Raw genomic sequence first — 14446 nt, 5'->3', positions numbered from 1 at the left:
ATGATAATGAATGGAAGATGACAGGTTCAGTGCCAACCATTCTCACTTTGGGGCTCAGTGTTGGAAGCGGCCAAACTTTATGACAAGGGCAGCCAAGGGACGTAAATATGACAATATTGGTGAGACAGAATCATGATTAGAAGGGAGAAAGAATGATGTCTTCTTAGCAGATATTATGTCACAGTGCATCAGGTCGTACTTCTGAAGAACTTTAAAGGTCAAATCATGCTTATCTTGTCTACATGTTCAAAAGGGTATATCTGATTTAATTATTGTCAGTCACCCAAGAGCTGTGCGAGTTTGTATGGACCCATCTGAAAACATGGGTGTGCAGCCGAAAACATGTGACCAAGCACACTGTCTGCACTGAGAACGCGCCATCAGCACGTGTCAGGAAAGCAAATGGTGCTTAAACAAATGATTGTTATGAAGAGAGACTGTACAAGGGGATTCTCATCATCCACACCTTTATAATGCATGAATATCAGTGGTTGCTGCGTAAAAATGCCAAGTCACAGCCAATCATACAGAAACATCCAACGTAGCCATTAGAGTTAGAGTCTGTCTTTGCAACTTTCTGCAAATACACACACACACACACACACACACACACACACACACACACACACACACACACACACACACATATATGTCAGTGTTTCCTCTACATTCATTCAGCAGCAGCGGCCCGCCATTCTTAAATCCTAGCCGCTCCTTCAAATTTCTTTTTTTTTTATTGTCACAAAAACACCATCGCCGCATGTCTCCACCTTCACAGCAGAGTTCTGCACCGTGTCAGGTACTCGCGAGTACTAAGGTAAACTGCAGATAATCATCTTGCTCAGTCTCTACTCTTTGATACGTCCGGTTAATACGACGTTGATGTCGCGAGAGCGCGGCCTTGAAAGTGACGTCATGTCAAGAATAGATATATATAGAAGATATAATAATATGATAATATTAGGGCTGGGACTTTAACGCATTAATTTTGATTAATTAATTACAGCGAAAATAACGCGTTAAAAATAATAACGCAATTAATTGCACCCTCCTCAGTTCCCTCATTTCTGGCACACCGGTAACTCTGATGACCACTCCAGCCCAGTAGGTGGCAGTAATGAACCTAAAGTCTGTTTGTAGCCATGAAGAAGAAGCACAGGAAGCACTGAGTGAAGTCAGGCACTGGTGAACAGTGAAGGAAGACGAGGTTGAGCTTGTTGGGCAGGAAATTTTCTTTTAAAAATCTTCCCGATGGCAGCTTGGATAAAAGCCTGGTTGTGTGCAAATTGTACAACAGAGAGTTTTCTGATCACTGCGTCACTTCAAGTCGACGGTATCACCTCAATGTAAAACATGTTGCTGTTAGTACCAGAGCTAACGTTAGCCACGAGTCATGCTAATGGCTAACGGTGTAGCCATCCCATAATAGACCACTTTTCTAGACAGTGCTTGACTTTACAGAAAGTCTCAAAATGTTGAATAAAATTGCTATAATTGCACTTAAATTTGCAGTAATCTGTGAATGTAGCAGACAGATGAAAAATGCAGATAAATAGAAATGAAACATTTTTGTGGTTTAAGTTTTTACGCCATCGAGGCTCTGCCTCCTTGGAGGAGGAATAACCTAAACAACAAAAATATCTCTTTTAATAACAATTATAAACTTTTTGTTTATAAAAAATTTACATAAATAAAAATCGATATTCCTTTAAAAAGAACCATCAAAATGAATGAATGAATGAATGAATGAATCAATCATCATTACACTATTTATCAGACCCGGAAAAGATGAAAACAGAATGAATCTCTGGATTTTCAACTTTCTGAAGCTCCTTGAGCTACTTATGCTGATTTTATGTGCCATACAGTGGAAAAAACAACTAAATTCAGGCTTTAAGTCATCAAAATCACTTTTTTCTACATGTCCCATTTTCCTTTTTTCAAATAAATTTTAAATTATAAACACATATATGTCTATTCATTGATTCAACTGTCAACCACAATTTTATTTGAATTGAAAAACTTCACTTATTGTGTCAAATATTGCTATTTGACAAAACTGCAATTAATTGCAATTAATTAATTACAAAGCCTGTAATTTATTAGATTATTTTTTTGAATTGCATCCCACCACTAGATAATATATAATAATATATTAATGTAATGATAAAATATTATTATTATAACCTTCTATAGACGATCCCCCACCACCCTTCTGTGGCTGTTCTCTAAAGTTAGCTAGCTACATATGTGAAAATTATTTAGGCCCAGGCTCACTGGAAACCGTGACTCGTCTTGCAAGCAAACACGTTATGTGAACTTAGATAGTATTAGCGTTTAATACATTGTGTACAGTTATATTACCATGTGATCTAACCCAGTCTAACTAGTGTCTTACTTTAATGTTTTGCCGGCCATACCGAAGTCCAACTGTCATCCACATGAGTGAGGTTGAAGAGCAGCCCCCTCAGGGGGTCATGTTGCCTCGTATCTGTAGCAGCATAGACTGTACAGTGCTACATGATGCATTCAAAAGCAGTCGGACATCGGAGTTTCGCTCGTTATTCGTCCTTTCTGGATTTTCGGTCTTTACGGCTGGCCACAAACTTTCATATACATATTTTTGAATTAGATCGTTCAGAACTGGAGTGGCAGTCAGGGTGGCAAGGCATCTTTTAGGGGTGGCAGTTGCCACCCTATGCCACCCCCGCAGCTCCGCCCCTGCCACTCAGCAACCACGTGATTTAAAATATCAGTGCAAGAGGGACTGGATTAACTAGCTGCAGACCAGGTCCTGCTCTTCTTGGAGCACTAAGCAAAATTCTGCTAAGGGGGCCACCCTACCGTTGAGCCGTGTAAGCCATTTGCCATTGCCATGGTCACACCTTACACCCCAGTGCTCCCACTACAGCCCTTCCTCCTGTAAAACAGTTACTGCATCTAGATCTACACAAGAGCAACACTAGTCGAACTTTGCTATTGCCTTTCATCTTGCATTCATCCTCAGTTGTAACTGAACCTTGACAGAGACACTACATATTTACTGCCTTGTTTTAATTATGTGCACTCATGAGGAGGGTCATCATACGCTTATATTGTCTGAACTGGTCCTCATAGATACTGCTGTTGGACAGCATGAGTTTCACTTTCTGCCCACATTAATGCATGTTCACATACAACGTGATTATATATTCCAACCTGCAGTGAATTAACACTGTTGCCTGTTGGATTTTACCAAATATAATACGTAAGTGAGATTCACTCACTCTTTTGTCTGGTAGAGATTCACAGTACCGTTATTTGCTGACATCAAACTTGGATAGGAAAGAGCACGAGTTTATCTGATTGGTGTTCCTGCAATTCCATGCACAGTCTCTCTCTCTCTCTCTCTCTCTCTCTCTCATGACCACAAGCACATTTCTTGTTCATCCTCTCACTGAAGTTGTAAACATTGACACCTGTTCTCACACAAGGGAGAGGTGGGGCGATTGCATAATTTGTGGGGCACAACGTAACTCGCTTAGTGAGTACATTACTGTGTGTGTTGTCACCTCTTTCTACCTGAAGTGGATATAATAAACACATCAAATAGGCCTACCATCAATGGAATATATTGTCAACCTTTGTTAAATGGACAAATGAGTAATTCATTTGGATTCAGTATAACTACAGCTAGGTCTGTAACCAAACAAACTAAATATTAATGATCTTGAGTGTTGCTCTATAAAAAACACCACATATGACATAAGCCTCTGGGTAAATTTAGCTCCTTTAATTTTAGTCTGATACCATAGCATCACAATGTATTGATTACACTAATGTTTCAGCCCCTCTGGACTTTTGTCAAGTTACACTTTTGGCCCCTAGTCATTAGTATGATCAATAAATTGTGATGCTGAGCAAGGACAGTGTCCCTTTCTTGAGACTAAAGTGATACCCTCCAATTCACTTCCATCTGACATAGCTGGATGTGTAAATGTCTATTTTAACAATAATATGATACCATATAAATATGAAAGAATAGACATTATCACGATTCTGGTTATCCTGAGAGTTTCAGTGTCCTACATTTAGCGAATAACACTTCTAGAGATACATTCATGACACTGGGTGACATGTTCCTCAGTTAATATGAATACAAGCAATGGATTCCAAAATACTCACTTGAGTAGCATGCATAGTATTCCAGTGTTGAAAATACTTCTCAGAAAGATTTACTGCTTTAAAAATAATAAACCCAATCTTGTGAGCTGTTTTTGAAGATTAATGTGTTCAGTAGGAACCAATGTACTTGAACACAGACAGGCTAGGAATCTCAGAAAGTAATGACTAATATAATGGTTTTTTTTTGTGTGTTTCCACTGATTTGTTTATCAGAAAAATGTTGGATAAGGCCAGTCCTTTCTTTTAAAAGATAGTGGCACATTTGACTGACATTTCCTTTTAATCGAAAACTATTTTGTCTATAGCTGTTTGGGCAACAAAAGAACATTTTGGAGGTCTCAGGCATCAGTACATTTTTGGCACTCTAATAAATATAAAGAAGACTATATGAAGGTGACCTGATTTTTAAAATTTTATTTCTTTTAAATAAACTGCTCAAAGACTACCATTAATGGTTTTCTAAATGATTTGACTGTGCTGAACATTGCTCTGTCTTTCAAACCTCCTAGAGTGTGCTAAAGGGAAGTGGTACTGCAATCATATTATTTTGCCAAATGGCAATTTAGCAAAGCAAATGCTTGAAAAATTCCAGTTTAATAGCAAGTGTGTAATACTGTTGTTGTGTCAAATGTTCATTGACTTCCTCACTGGAATATGTGACTTTCCCAGAGATGTGATCTGCTGAAAAGACGGCAGGCTCAGTGCTGCGATATGATTAAGCAAGCTGTTATGGGGGGTTGCTTTAGACATTTTGAGTTTTATTTTAAATCCTACAAAGATACACACATAAGCACAAAGAGATAAGAGAAAGAGATGATTCAGTCTGACGATCACTGGGCCATTGTCACTGCCACAGCGGGGAATAATAGACCATAGTCAGGCCTAACAGCTGACCAAATCTATCTCTGTCTACAGCTCCTCTGTTTGTTTATTTGCTTTGAAACTGTGCTTATTGCAATGATTATGATAGATGTGATGTATCATAGAAATATCAATTGTTATTTTGGTCTATTAATAGGTTTTCAAATCGCTAACAGCATGAAAGAAACATTCATACAAAAAACACAACATAGAACAATTTTACCACACAATACAACAAAACACACACAGGGGTGTACAGGAGTAAAGCTTTTAAGAATAATTCATGATGTGGCTTTGATAATAATTCGGGGCTCATCAACGATAAAATCACATAAAAAATGGTGATTCTTTTTATTCAGTTCGTAATAAATTAATGAGTCAGTTGTGGCAAATTAATGATGTCATATTTTCTCTGCCTACATATATATATATATATATATATATATATATATATATATATATATATATATATATATATATATATATATATATATATATATATATATACACCGTCAGGGAAGAAATCATTAGACCACCCTTGTTTCCTTCAATTTCTTGTTCATTTTAATGCCTGGTAGAACTAAAGGTACATTTGTTTGGACAAATATAATGATAACAACAAAAATAGCTCATTAAATTTTCATTTAAGAGCTGATATCTAGCCATTTCCCATGCTTTTCTTGGTAATAACCAAAATCACTTAAGTTCTTACATCAATAGCTATGGTATTGTACTGCCAAAAACAGTGCTTTTTAGCATTCCATGTTGTCTTTTCTGGTTGTTTCAGTCATATGATACACACAGGAGTTAGTACTTGATTGCATAACCATTGTTTTTGATGACTGCAGCCATGCATCCTGGCATGCTCTCCACAAGCTTCAGACATTGTTCTGCTGTCACAACAGTCCTTTTCTGTTGCACAAATTAAAACAAATTTCCTTTGTTTTTGGGCTTGTGGTTCTCCATTTTGCGTTTGATGATTTTCCACAGGTTTTCAGTTGGATTTAGATCTGGTGATTGTGCAGCCAAGGCATGGTTCAAATGTTCTGGTTCTCCATCCAGGCTTTAACTGACCTTGCCATTTGTCAAGAGGCATTGTCTTGTTGGAAAATCCAGTCATTCAAGACAGGAAAGAGTTTTCCATCTGATGGAAGAAGACTGTTTTCAAGAATAGCCCTGTACATGACCTGGTTCATTTGCCCTTCACACAATTGCATTTGCCCTGTTCCACCTATACTGAAACAACCCCAGATTGTCAGTGATCCGCCCCCATGTTTTACTGTAGGGGCAAGACAGTCTGGTTTGTAGGCTTCTCCAGGCTTCCTCCTAACCAGTAAGATGGTTGGAATGGGCATCAACTGAAAATTGGATTCTTCCTTGAAGAGAACCTTGGCCCAATCATCAACAGTCCAATCCTTGTGACTGGACTGTTGCGACCTGTTGTGATTGTGACTCAGTGAGCAAAGAGTAACCAGGCGTTCCTCTGCCTTTCGTTGATGAAGGGCTTCTTCTGTGCTCTCTGTGACTTCAGACCAGCTTCAAGAAGTCGCTTTCGAAGTGTCCTTACTGAACAAATCACATTTCTCGACAGTGCCCACTCATTCTTAAGGTCCCTGAAGGTCTGACACCAATTCCTCACACAGGAACGGATGAGTGTACGGTCATCTCGTGGCGTAGAAAGACGTTTCTGCCGCAACCAGCTAGCAATTTGGTAGTTCCGTGTTTGGCCGTTTTTTTCTTGGTGTAATGAACGGCTGTCTTGGAGATCTTCAGTTTTTTCACTACATGTCTCTCACTAATGCCAATTTGCAGCAATGCCAAGATGGCTGCCTTTGTGGCTTCACATAATACTTTTGTTTTAGTCATTATGTGAGAACTGACAGCTCTTTAGTTGTGCTACGGCTTGATTGTAAGCAGGAACCCACTCTAGGCCTTTGCATGTGCAGTGCTGCTTATGACATGAAATGGCCTCTTGTATACCCTAGGAACACAACTAAGCTTAAACATGTCAAATAGAACATCAAGTATTATGACATCAGCTGCTTTTCTTGTTGTGTTCATTGTATTCTTCATGTAATATACCTTTAGTGGTACCAGGCATTGAAATGAACAAGGAGGAAAACAAGGGTGGTCTAATAATTTTTTCCATGACTGCATATATGTGTGTGTGTGTGTGTGTGTGTGTGTGTGTGCGTGTGCGTGTGCGTGTGTGTAGTGTCTTTAAAAGGTGTGAAAAAGTCTTCATCTAGACTGAGATAATTAGTAGAAATACGATTCCAATGTGGTGAGCATGCAGACTCATTTAAAGAAAGTTTCCCTTCAGGTAAGGCTGCTTTAAACAAAATTAATGCAGCTCACTGGCGGATTGTATGTGTTTTACGTGGAAGAGAGGAAAAAAACCATAAACTGCAGCCAAGGCCACAAGCTGCACATTATTTATACTCACTTACAATCATTTGTTTTGCACTGAAGCGTGGATTCTTCAGGTGTTTATGCACAATGATTAAATTGAAGATAGTGGCTCAGCTTTCAACCATCATTCAATCATTTGCTGTCTTGCATTGTAGACAGGTTGAGTGTGTATCCCTTGATATCAACACCGATTTTATTCACTTCTGAAACACTGTAGAAGGAATTCACCTTCACATCCTGATTTTAAATGCTATGCTAAACACTGATGGAAATTCACTCCCACACAAAACCAAACTGTGTGAATAAACGAACACAGTTTTTTTTTTGGGTGTAAAGCCTTAAACTTGTGTTATCCAAGGACTGCTGATGTTCAACTTTTAAAACTGCACAGGTTGCAGTGTTTTAGTGAGTAGGAGTTCAAACAGCACAAAAGCACAAAGATGGCTGGAACTCTGGATGAGATAATGACCGAGCAGCATGCCTCAGATCCACAAACAGTCTCAGATTTATTAGCACTCTGAACACTGGGTTGTGTTGATTTGGTATTGAATTCAGTGCGTGTGTGACAAAGAGGTAATATGAGATGGAAGCTTGATATTTACAGTATGAAATGAATGTAGCTGCTGTAGTCAAGGCCGTTCTCATTGAGCTGAAAACCTGCCTGCAACTTTCACAGACCCCTCGAGACCAAATGCTCCCAAACAAAATGCAGTGGGTGATGAACAGGATGAAGTGGGACACTAGTCTGTGACATAAAGACAACCCTGGAGTCTTTTTTGAGTCCTTTCCTGAAAGCTGAAAGGCTTTCCTTTTCTCTTTGCCCCCCTAGAGGCGTTTTAAAATGATCGATTTTTACATTATTTTAATCCAATGGACTGACGTGTTATTGGAAAGAGGAGTGATAGATCTGGATGTGCAAGACTGGGCATTGATCACTGAGAGAAGGGAGGTCAGGTTGTTTCCCCGAGGATCGCCCTGACACGCACAAGCAGACACGCACACTCGCGACGTCTGCTGTGGCACTGTGGGTGTTTACGCACGTGAGCGCGGGCACGAGTTGATTCGACTCCCGGCTACTATGCTGAGAAGTTTATTTCCTCTGAGAGAATCCATTACCGCCGCTTCTCTGTATCAGATGCATTGTCTTGCTTGTGTGCGTAAAACAACCGGTTCTATGTGATTTCCTCGTGATGGCCCAAGTCTCATCAGAGCATGCCAGGTGCAAAGAAAAATTGATTTCCTTATGATAATAATAATAATAATGATAATTATAATAATAATAAGTCTGATTCATCTCAAAGGGGAGGTGGTGTGAGGCTGCGCACAGTTTGCAGCAACTCATGGATTAAGTGATGCCCGTGAGATATCGGTCGGAAACGCACGCAAGAGCGAGCGAGGAAGCGAACGGAGGTAAGCGCGCACTCGAGCTGTAAGAGGCATTTTTTTCCTGGAACGCGCACAGACAGACAGCGCTGCTGGTGAGACAGCCGACAGAGGAGGAGGACAGAAGAAGGACGCGCAACACAAACGCATAGAGACAAAGTTCTCCTGTGTCGAGTTCAAGTATGGTGCCAACAAATATCTGTGTTTCAGTTTATTGAAAGTTTTGGATCATAACGGGAAGCGGAGAAATATCCCCAAGGAACGGGTGCACACATGGATCTCGGCAAGGCACGGGCGCTTTAGTGCAGTGGAGCCAAAAAGATATCCAGTCATGATTTGGGTTGCATTTTTACCCTTCTTGGTTTCGTGCGCAGTCGGAAACAGAACGACGGAGCAGGTGCCGTTCTTTCACGGCCATGTCTTTGAGAACTCCTCTCCAGGCTCTCGGGTCAACGGACTGAGCGTCCCGTTAAAACGGTTCAACTCGCAAAGGCTGTGCGATTCTGGAGAATCCGGTTCAGCGGCAGCGCACTTCAAACTCCTGGGAGAAGGGAGTGAGAATTTCCGTGTCTTTGCGCACCACAAACGGGGACATATTTTATTGAAGACTTCTGGGGTTTTGGACAGAGAAGAGCGGGCTGAATACGTACTGAGTCTGGGTTTGTGCTGCGGGCAATGCGCGGGACTTTCCGGGGAAGAGGAAGACGAGTGCCCACTTATCACCGAAGTAGCGTCTATTAAAGTGGATGTTCTAGACACCAACGACCACCAGCCCACTTTCCCCGGTACCGATGTGAAACTGAGCCTGGATGATGCTACTGCACTCCGCACGGCAATTTACACGGTCACCGCGCGGGACGATGACAGCGGCAAGAACGCCGAGCTCATCTACTTTGCCCTGCCCAAAAACGGGAGTTTCTACGCGGTGCCCAAAACTGGTGACATCCTTCTTGTTGACTCCATCCTGGGTCTGGATGGACCGATCAAATTTAAAGTGTTTGCCCGGGATCGCGGGTGGCCACCTCGCACAAGCCAAAGCATCGCAGTGGAGATAAACCCACGGCAATGCCCCGTGGCGCTATCACTGACTGCCCAACTGGGTGAAAGGAAACAGAAATCGCAAAATAAGGTACCGACGCGAAAGTCCAGATCAGTTTTGGAATCAGACAGTCCCGTTTTGATCAATGTGTCCGAGGATGCGGGGCTCGGTTCGGTGGTGATGAACCTGAACCCGGTGAGGTTTCAGACGGCCACGTTTGAGCTGGTGGAGCCCGACATGGAGAGCTCTCCGGTCAGTGTGAGCCGGGACAGCGGGGATATAGTCATATCACGGAGACTGGACCGAGAGACTGAGCCTCTGGTGGAGATCAGCGTCAAAGTACAAGATAAACGAGGTGAGAAAACGACTGAGCGCACGTGTATGAGAGAGCGACACGGTGTGTGTGTGAGAGAAAGAGAGACTGAGGAGAGAGTGAGTCACTGATCAAATAAGAGGGTTTGTGTGCGCGTTTCATGTGTGCGCTTCCTGCATGGCAAGTCGTATAAAAAGCACAAGTCGTTCTACGTCATAGGAGTAACACATTCTCCTTTCTATAATAGACTAATTTATCTCTTTGCGACATTTGGATTTTACTTTCTATATATAGAAGTGCGTGCGTAAATACGCATGGAGAGGGAGAGTGTCTGTACACATTTGATTCACTGTAGTTTTCGTGACATTGTCTCAAGGAAATTATACCCGTTCTACATTATCAGAAACGTCCCGAAACCAACATATAGTGTATGTTTATTCTCCTATCACCGGGTATCAACTCTTTACTTTAATATTGCTGCAAAGTTCTTTTTCTTTCCCACAATTTTCCCTTCTAAAGTCCTTGGATCTAAAATTTGCATTCACGTACAAGATCGATTATATTTTATATTAATATATATTATATGATGCCGGGAAACCCACATGGTCCGTGAATGCTCCGGTTGGTTTCTGTAGCGGGACCCTCGTGCTGTGCTAAATACTAACCACTGACTCCTTGCACCATCAGTTTTCAGAAACGGTATTGCTGGTTGCCACCCATCCATCCCCTATCCAGGCCGAATACTGCTTAAAGTATGGAATCAGAAAAGTTCAAGTTTGCCCAGGGGAGTCTGGCTGTAAGCAGTGTCAGAGTGTCCTGTGTTTACAATGGAGGTTAAATTGAGTGACATTCATCAGTGCTGATGATGATTCATGTGCTTGGATAAATTAGCGCAGCGTTAATGTGTCTGCTGCCGCTGCCAGCAGCAACAGATGCTGGGATGTCAGGGGAGAGTCAAGGCGCCTAACGGCCATCATACCAACAGGTTAATTATCACCTACAGATAAAACAAAACGAGAGAGAGAGAAAGTTAACATGCAGCCACGTTCACGTTAATAAATGCATATGTGAAGGGATGAAACAGTGAGCTAATTGCCTGAGACTGAGCACTGAAGTCTGAAACACAGCAAAATCATGATGTATCATGTGGAAGAAAATCTAATATTGAGTGTGCACGTGATTCTATCTGTGTTTATTTATTTATGTCTGTCTGTGTTTAAGTTTACTGGAAAGACACTTGTTCCATTAAGACCAGTTAGCAGCATTTGGCTGAAGGAGTGACCCAATCAATGTGACCTATTGCTCTTGGTAATGTGAGCTATCCTGATGCAGAAAATAAGCTGAGCCTGCTTCTGGCACACTGTGCTTACTTATACTGCCAGTAGCCACACGCAGTGCTGGGTATTTGTCTCAACAGTTTCTTTTTAGGCACATTAATATTGATGAAAAAAAAACTATAGTTTTCAGTGTTAAATGCGATATTTTATCTTGCTGCGGCAGTAATATATCAGGAGATGTAGCTTATATTGTTTAATTCTAAAGAGACACATTTGGAATTTTGGCATCGGTTTTCATCCAGGGTGCATTGTCACAGGCAGGTGTCCATTTTTTTGGGAAACAAAGCATGTTGAAAAATTTTCCATGCACTCTGTCAAATTTGCTTCAAAATTTCTGACAGACTCTGTATATATATATATATATATATATATATATATATATATATATATATATATATATATATATATATATATATATATATATATATATGTGTGTGTGTGTGTGTATCAAATTACCAGAAATCAAACACATAAAAAACTGAGTGAATAATAGTCTGACTGTCTTGTCAAGAATTCACTGTCAGGATATTGAGGGAAGAGGAACAAAAAACAAACAAACAGAAAATTATATTTTATTTCCATTTTCAAAAAAATAAATACTATGTATGACAAGCAGTATCATCTGCATCTTTATAAAATGGAAATTTAGTGCAAAGGAAGAGCATTTTAACGTGTGATTCAGTCAGATCCAGTGAGAGGGAGTTAAACATTACGGGTGAACAGACTTAGTGTATTTGAAGATTAAACACACATCACATATTGTTCTTATGTGGCCAAATCCCTCTTTGACCAGTGCTTGTTTGGGTGATTGAATCTTGATTATGCCTCGGTTGAGTCTGAGTTGGGATGTGTTTTGCTCTGTCAGGCTGCATGTTAACACAAAGTTTCTAGAGGAGGATCAGCAATAAATGTTTCCTAAATGGATGGGTTTTTAAAAAGCCTAAAAGCCTAACCTTTTACGAGTTTGATTGGAGATGAAAGAGGAGGAGGGGCTGTGGGTTGAAACAGGCCTACATTTACGTGACCTAACTGTTTACGACTTCACACTGAAAGACGGTAAGTTTTCATTTCCGGGCTTAGCAGCGGGCAGCGGGGGGCGAGTCCGATTCAGCTCGGTGTCTCAAGCGTGAGGAACACGGCATCCATTTGGTTGTTGGTGGCTCGGTTGAAGTCTTTTAATCCGTTTGGAGTGGAGAGTCCTGCTGGAGCCTCGACCTCCCTCCATCTGCTCGCATTATCCCTGTAATCCCATCTCATTCTCTCTATCTGTCTCTCTCTCGCACTTTCTATCCCTCTCTCTTGCTCTCTTACTTTCTCGTTCTTATTTCCATTCTCAGTCCGGGGATTTATTTTTGAGTGGAGGCACAGTTTAAGACTGTGTGAGAGGGAAAGCTTCTGACATGATTCTTCGAGGAACAGATGTGTGTGTGTGAGGCTGAGAGTGTTATGTGTCAGGATCTAAGAGAACTTCCTCTTGTCTGCTTCGTTTGTGGTCCAATCCAGAAGTGCTGCCGAGCTTTAGCAGTGTCGGAGTCACTGAGGTGTATGTGTGTTGGGTTGTATTACTCATGTTGCGTGAAAGCAAACGCGAGTTCACACAAATGCATTGTGTTTTGTTTTCCGTGGAAGTTGACATGGAAATGGCAGAACGTTAAAGTAAATTCCCTGGGATTGAATAAAAGTCATTGCCATGTCCTCCTACATGACAAAAGCAAGCATCACACTGGATTTTCTTTTCTGTTGTTTGTAGGGTTTCTTCTAAATGCATAACTCCTCTTCAGTTTAAACAAAATAATACTACTCCCTGCCTTTTAAATTTTTCTAACATAAAGTATTTGTGCATACGGGGTTTGGGTTTGATATCCCAAGACTCTCATTTTCTCAAGTCGTTTTATACTGTGCCAACCCCTATAAGAGCACCAAGTGAGGACCCCATTAATTTTCCACAAAGGTTCTTCCTCCTCCTCTAAAACAGCCAATGTGAAACGGTTCTTTGACTGCAGTGACTTCTGTTGGCACAATGATTAATGAAATGATTAATTTGGTTAATTAGTTAAATGATTAATTTGGTTAGCTACACAGAAGTCCTTTTTCAGAGCTTCCCCTTTGCAAAAAGACACATTTTTTTTCCTGCCACTGCTTCGCCCTTGTCATATCTTATTCTCTCCTCCTGTCTCAGTTAAAGTCGGACCACCTTCCATATGTAAACTAGTCAGCTAACTCAGCATCAAACTGACAAGAGGTTACTATATAGACCTTTTAGCTGAAGATTATAATGGTCTTCCGTGGTGAGTATTCTCTGTTTAGGCACTTAATATGGCAGCCTTGAAGATAAAATAATTAATTCTAAACTATTTGTAACCAAATCTGCATTTGTGTCTACATTCTTCTTTTTGATTCCATTTAAAATAAGTAAATACATAAATTCAGGAGAGCAGCAGAGTGGACTCTGTAGGTGTCATGTCTGCATCAGTTTGGTATACAGCTTTAGTATTATAGTTTTATATATATATATATATATATATATATATATATATATATATATATATATATATATATATATATATATGTAATATGTTTTTTTTTTTTTAACTAATTTTTTTACTCCGCCAAGGAACGCGGTGGAGTTATGTGACTGTGTTTTGTGACAGCAAGGTGGTCCTGGTGTGAGAAATGACACCAGGACCACCTCATTAGATTCTATAGTCTGGATTCATGGATTTGTTAAGGATTTCCGTATCATTGCGAGAGCGGCACAGCTTCACTGTAACTACGACAACAAGTGAACGCTACATCAGCTCTCTGCTGACGATCACATGATTGCGATCCTTCTACAAATCAACCGTTGCAGACTTACTGGGACTTATTCGTCGAAAATGATCCAAGGAACAACTGATTAAATTGTGTGGGTGTTTCAGAGTCCCATCAATTCCCGGC

General features: G+C 40.6%; 1 protein-coding gene across 1 annotated transcript in view; it reads left to right on the top strand.

Moving 5' to 3' along the window:
* Positions 1 to 8897: 8897 nt before the first annotated feature.
* Positions 8898 to 14446, top strand: part of LOC111563846 (neural-cadherin) — a 375623-nt gene continuing 370074 nt past the window's right edge. The window contains exon 1 of the mRNA XM_055010997.1: positions 8898 to 10214. Coding sequence (XP_054866972.1) covers positions 9152 to 10214 — 1063 coding nt within the window. The 5' untranslated portion in view covers positions 8898 to 9151. The remainder of the gene's footprint in view (positions 10215 to 14446) is intronic.

Source organism: Amphiprion ocellaris, chromosome 1, assembly GCF_022539595.1.
Source record: "Amphiprion ocellaris isolate individual 3 ecotype Okinawa chromosome 1, ASM2253959v1, whole genome shotgun sequence".
NCBI lineage: Eukaryota > Metazoa > Chordata > Actinopteri > Pomacentridae > Amphiprion > Amphiprion ocellaris.
The sequence above is the reverse complement of the archived record's forward strand: the minus strand, read 5'-3'. Positions and strand labels throughout refer to the sequence as shown.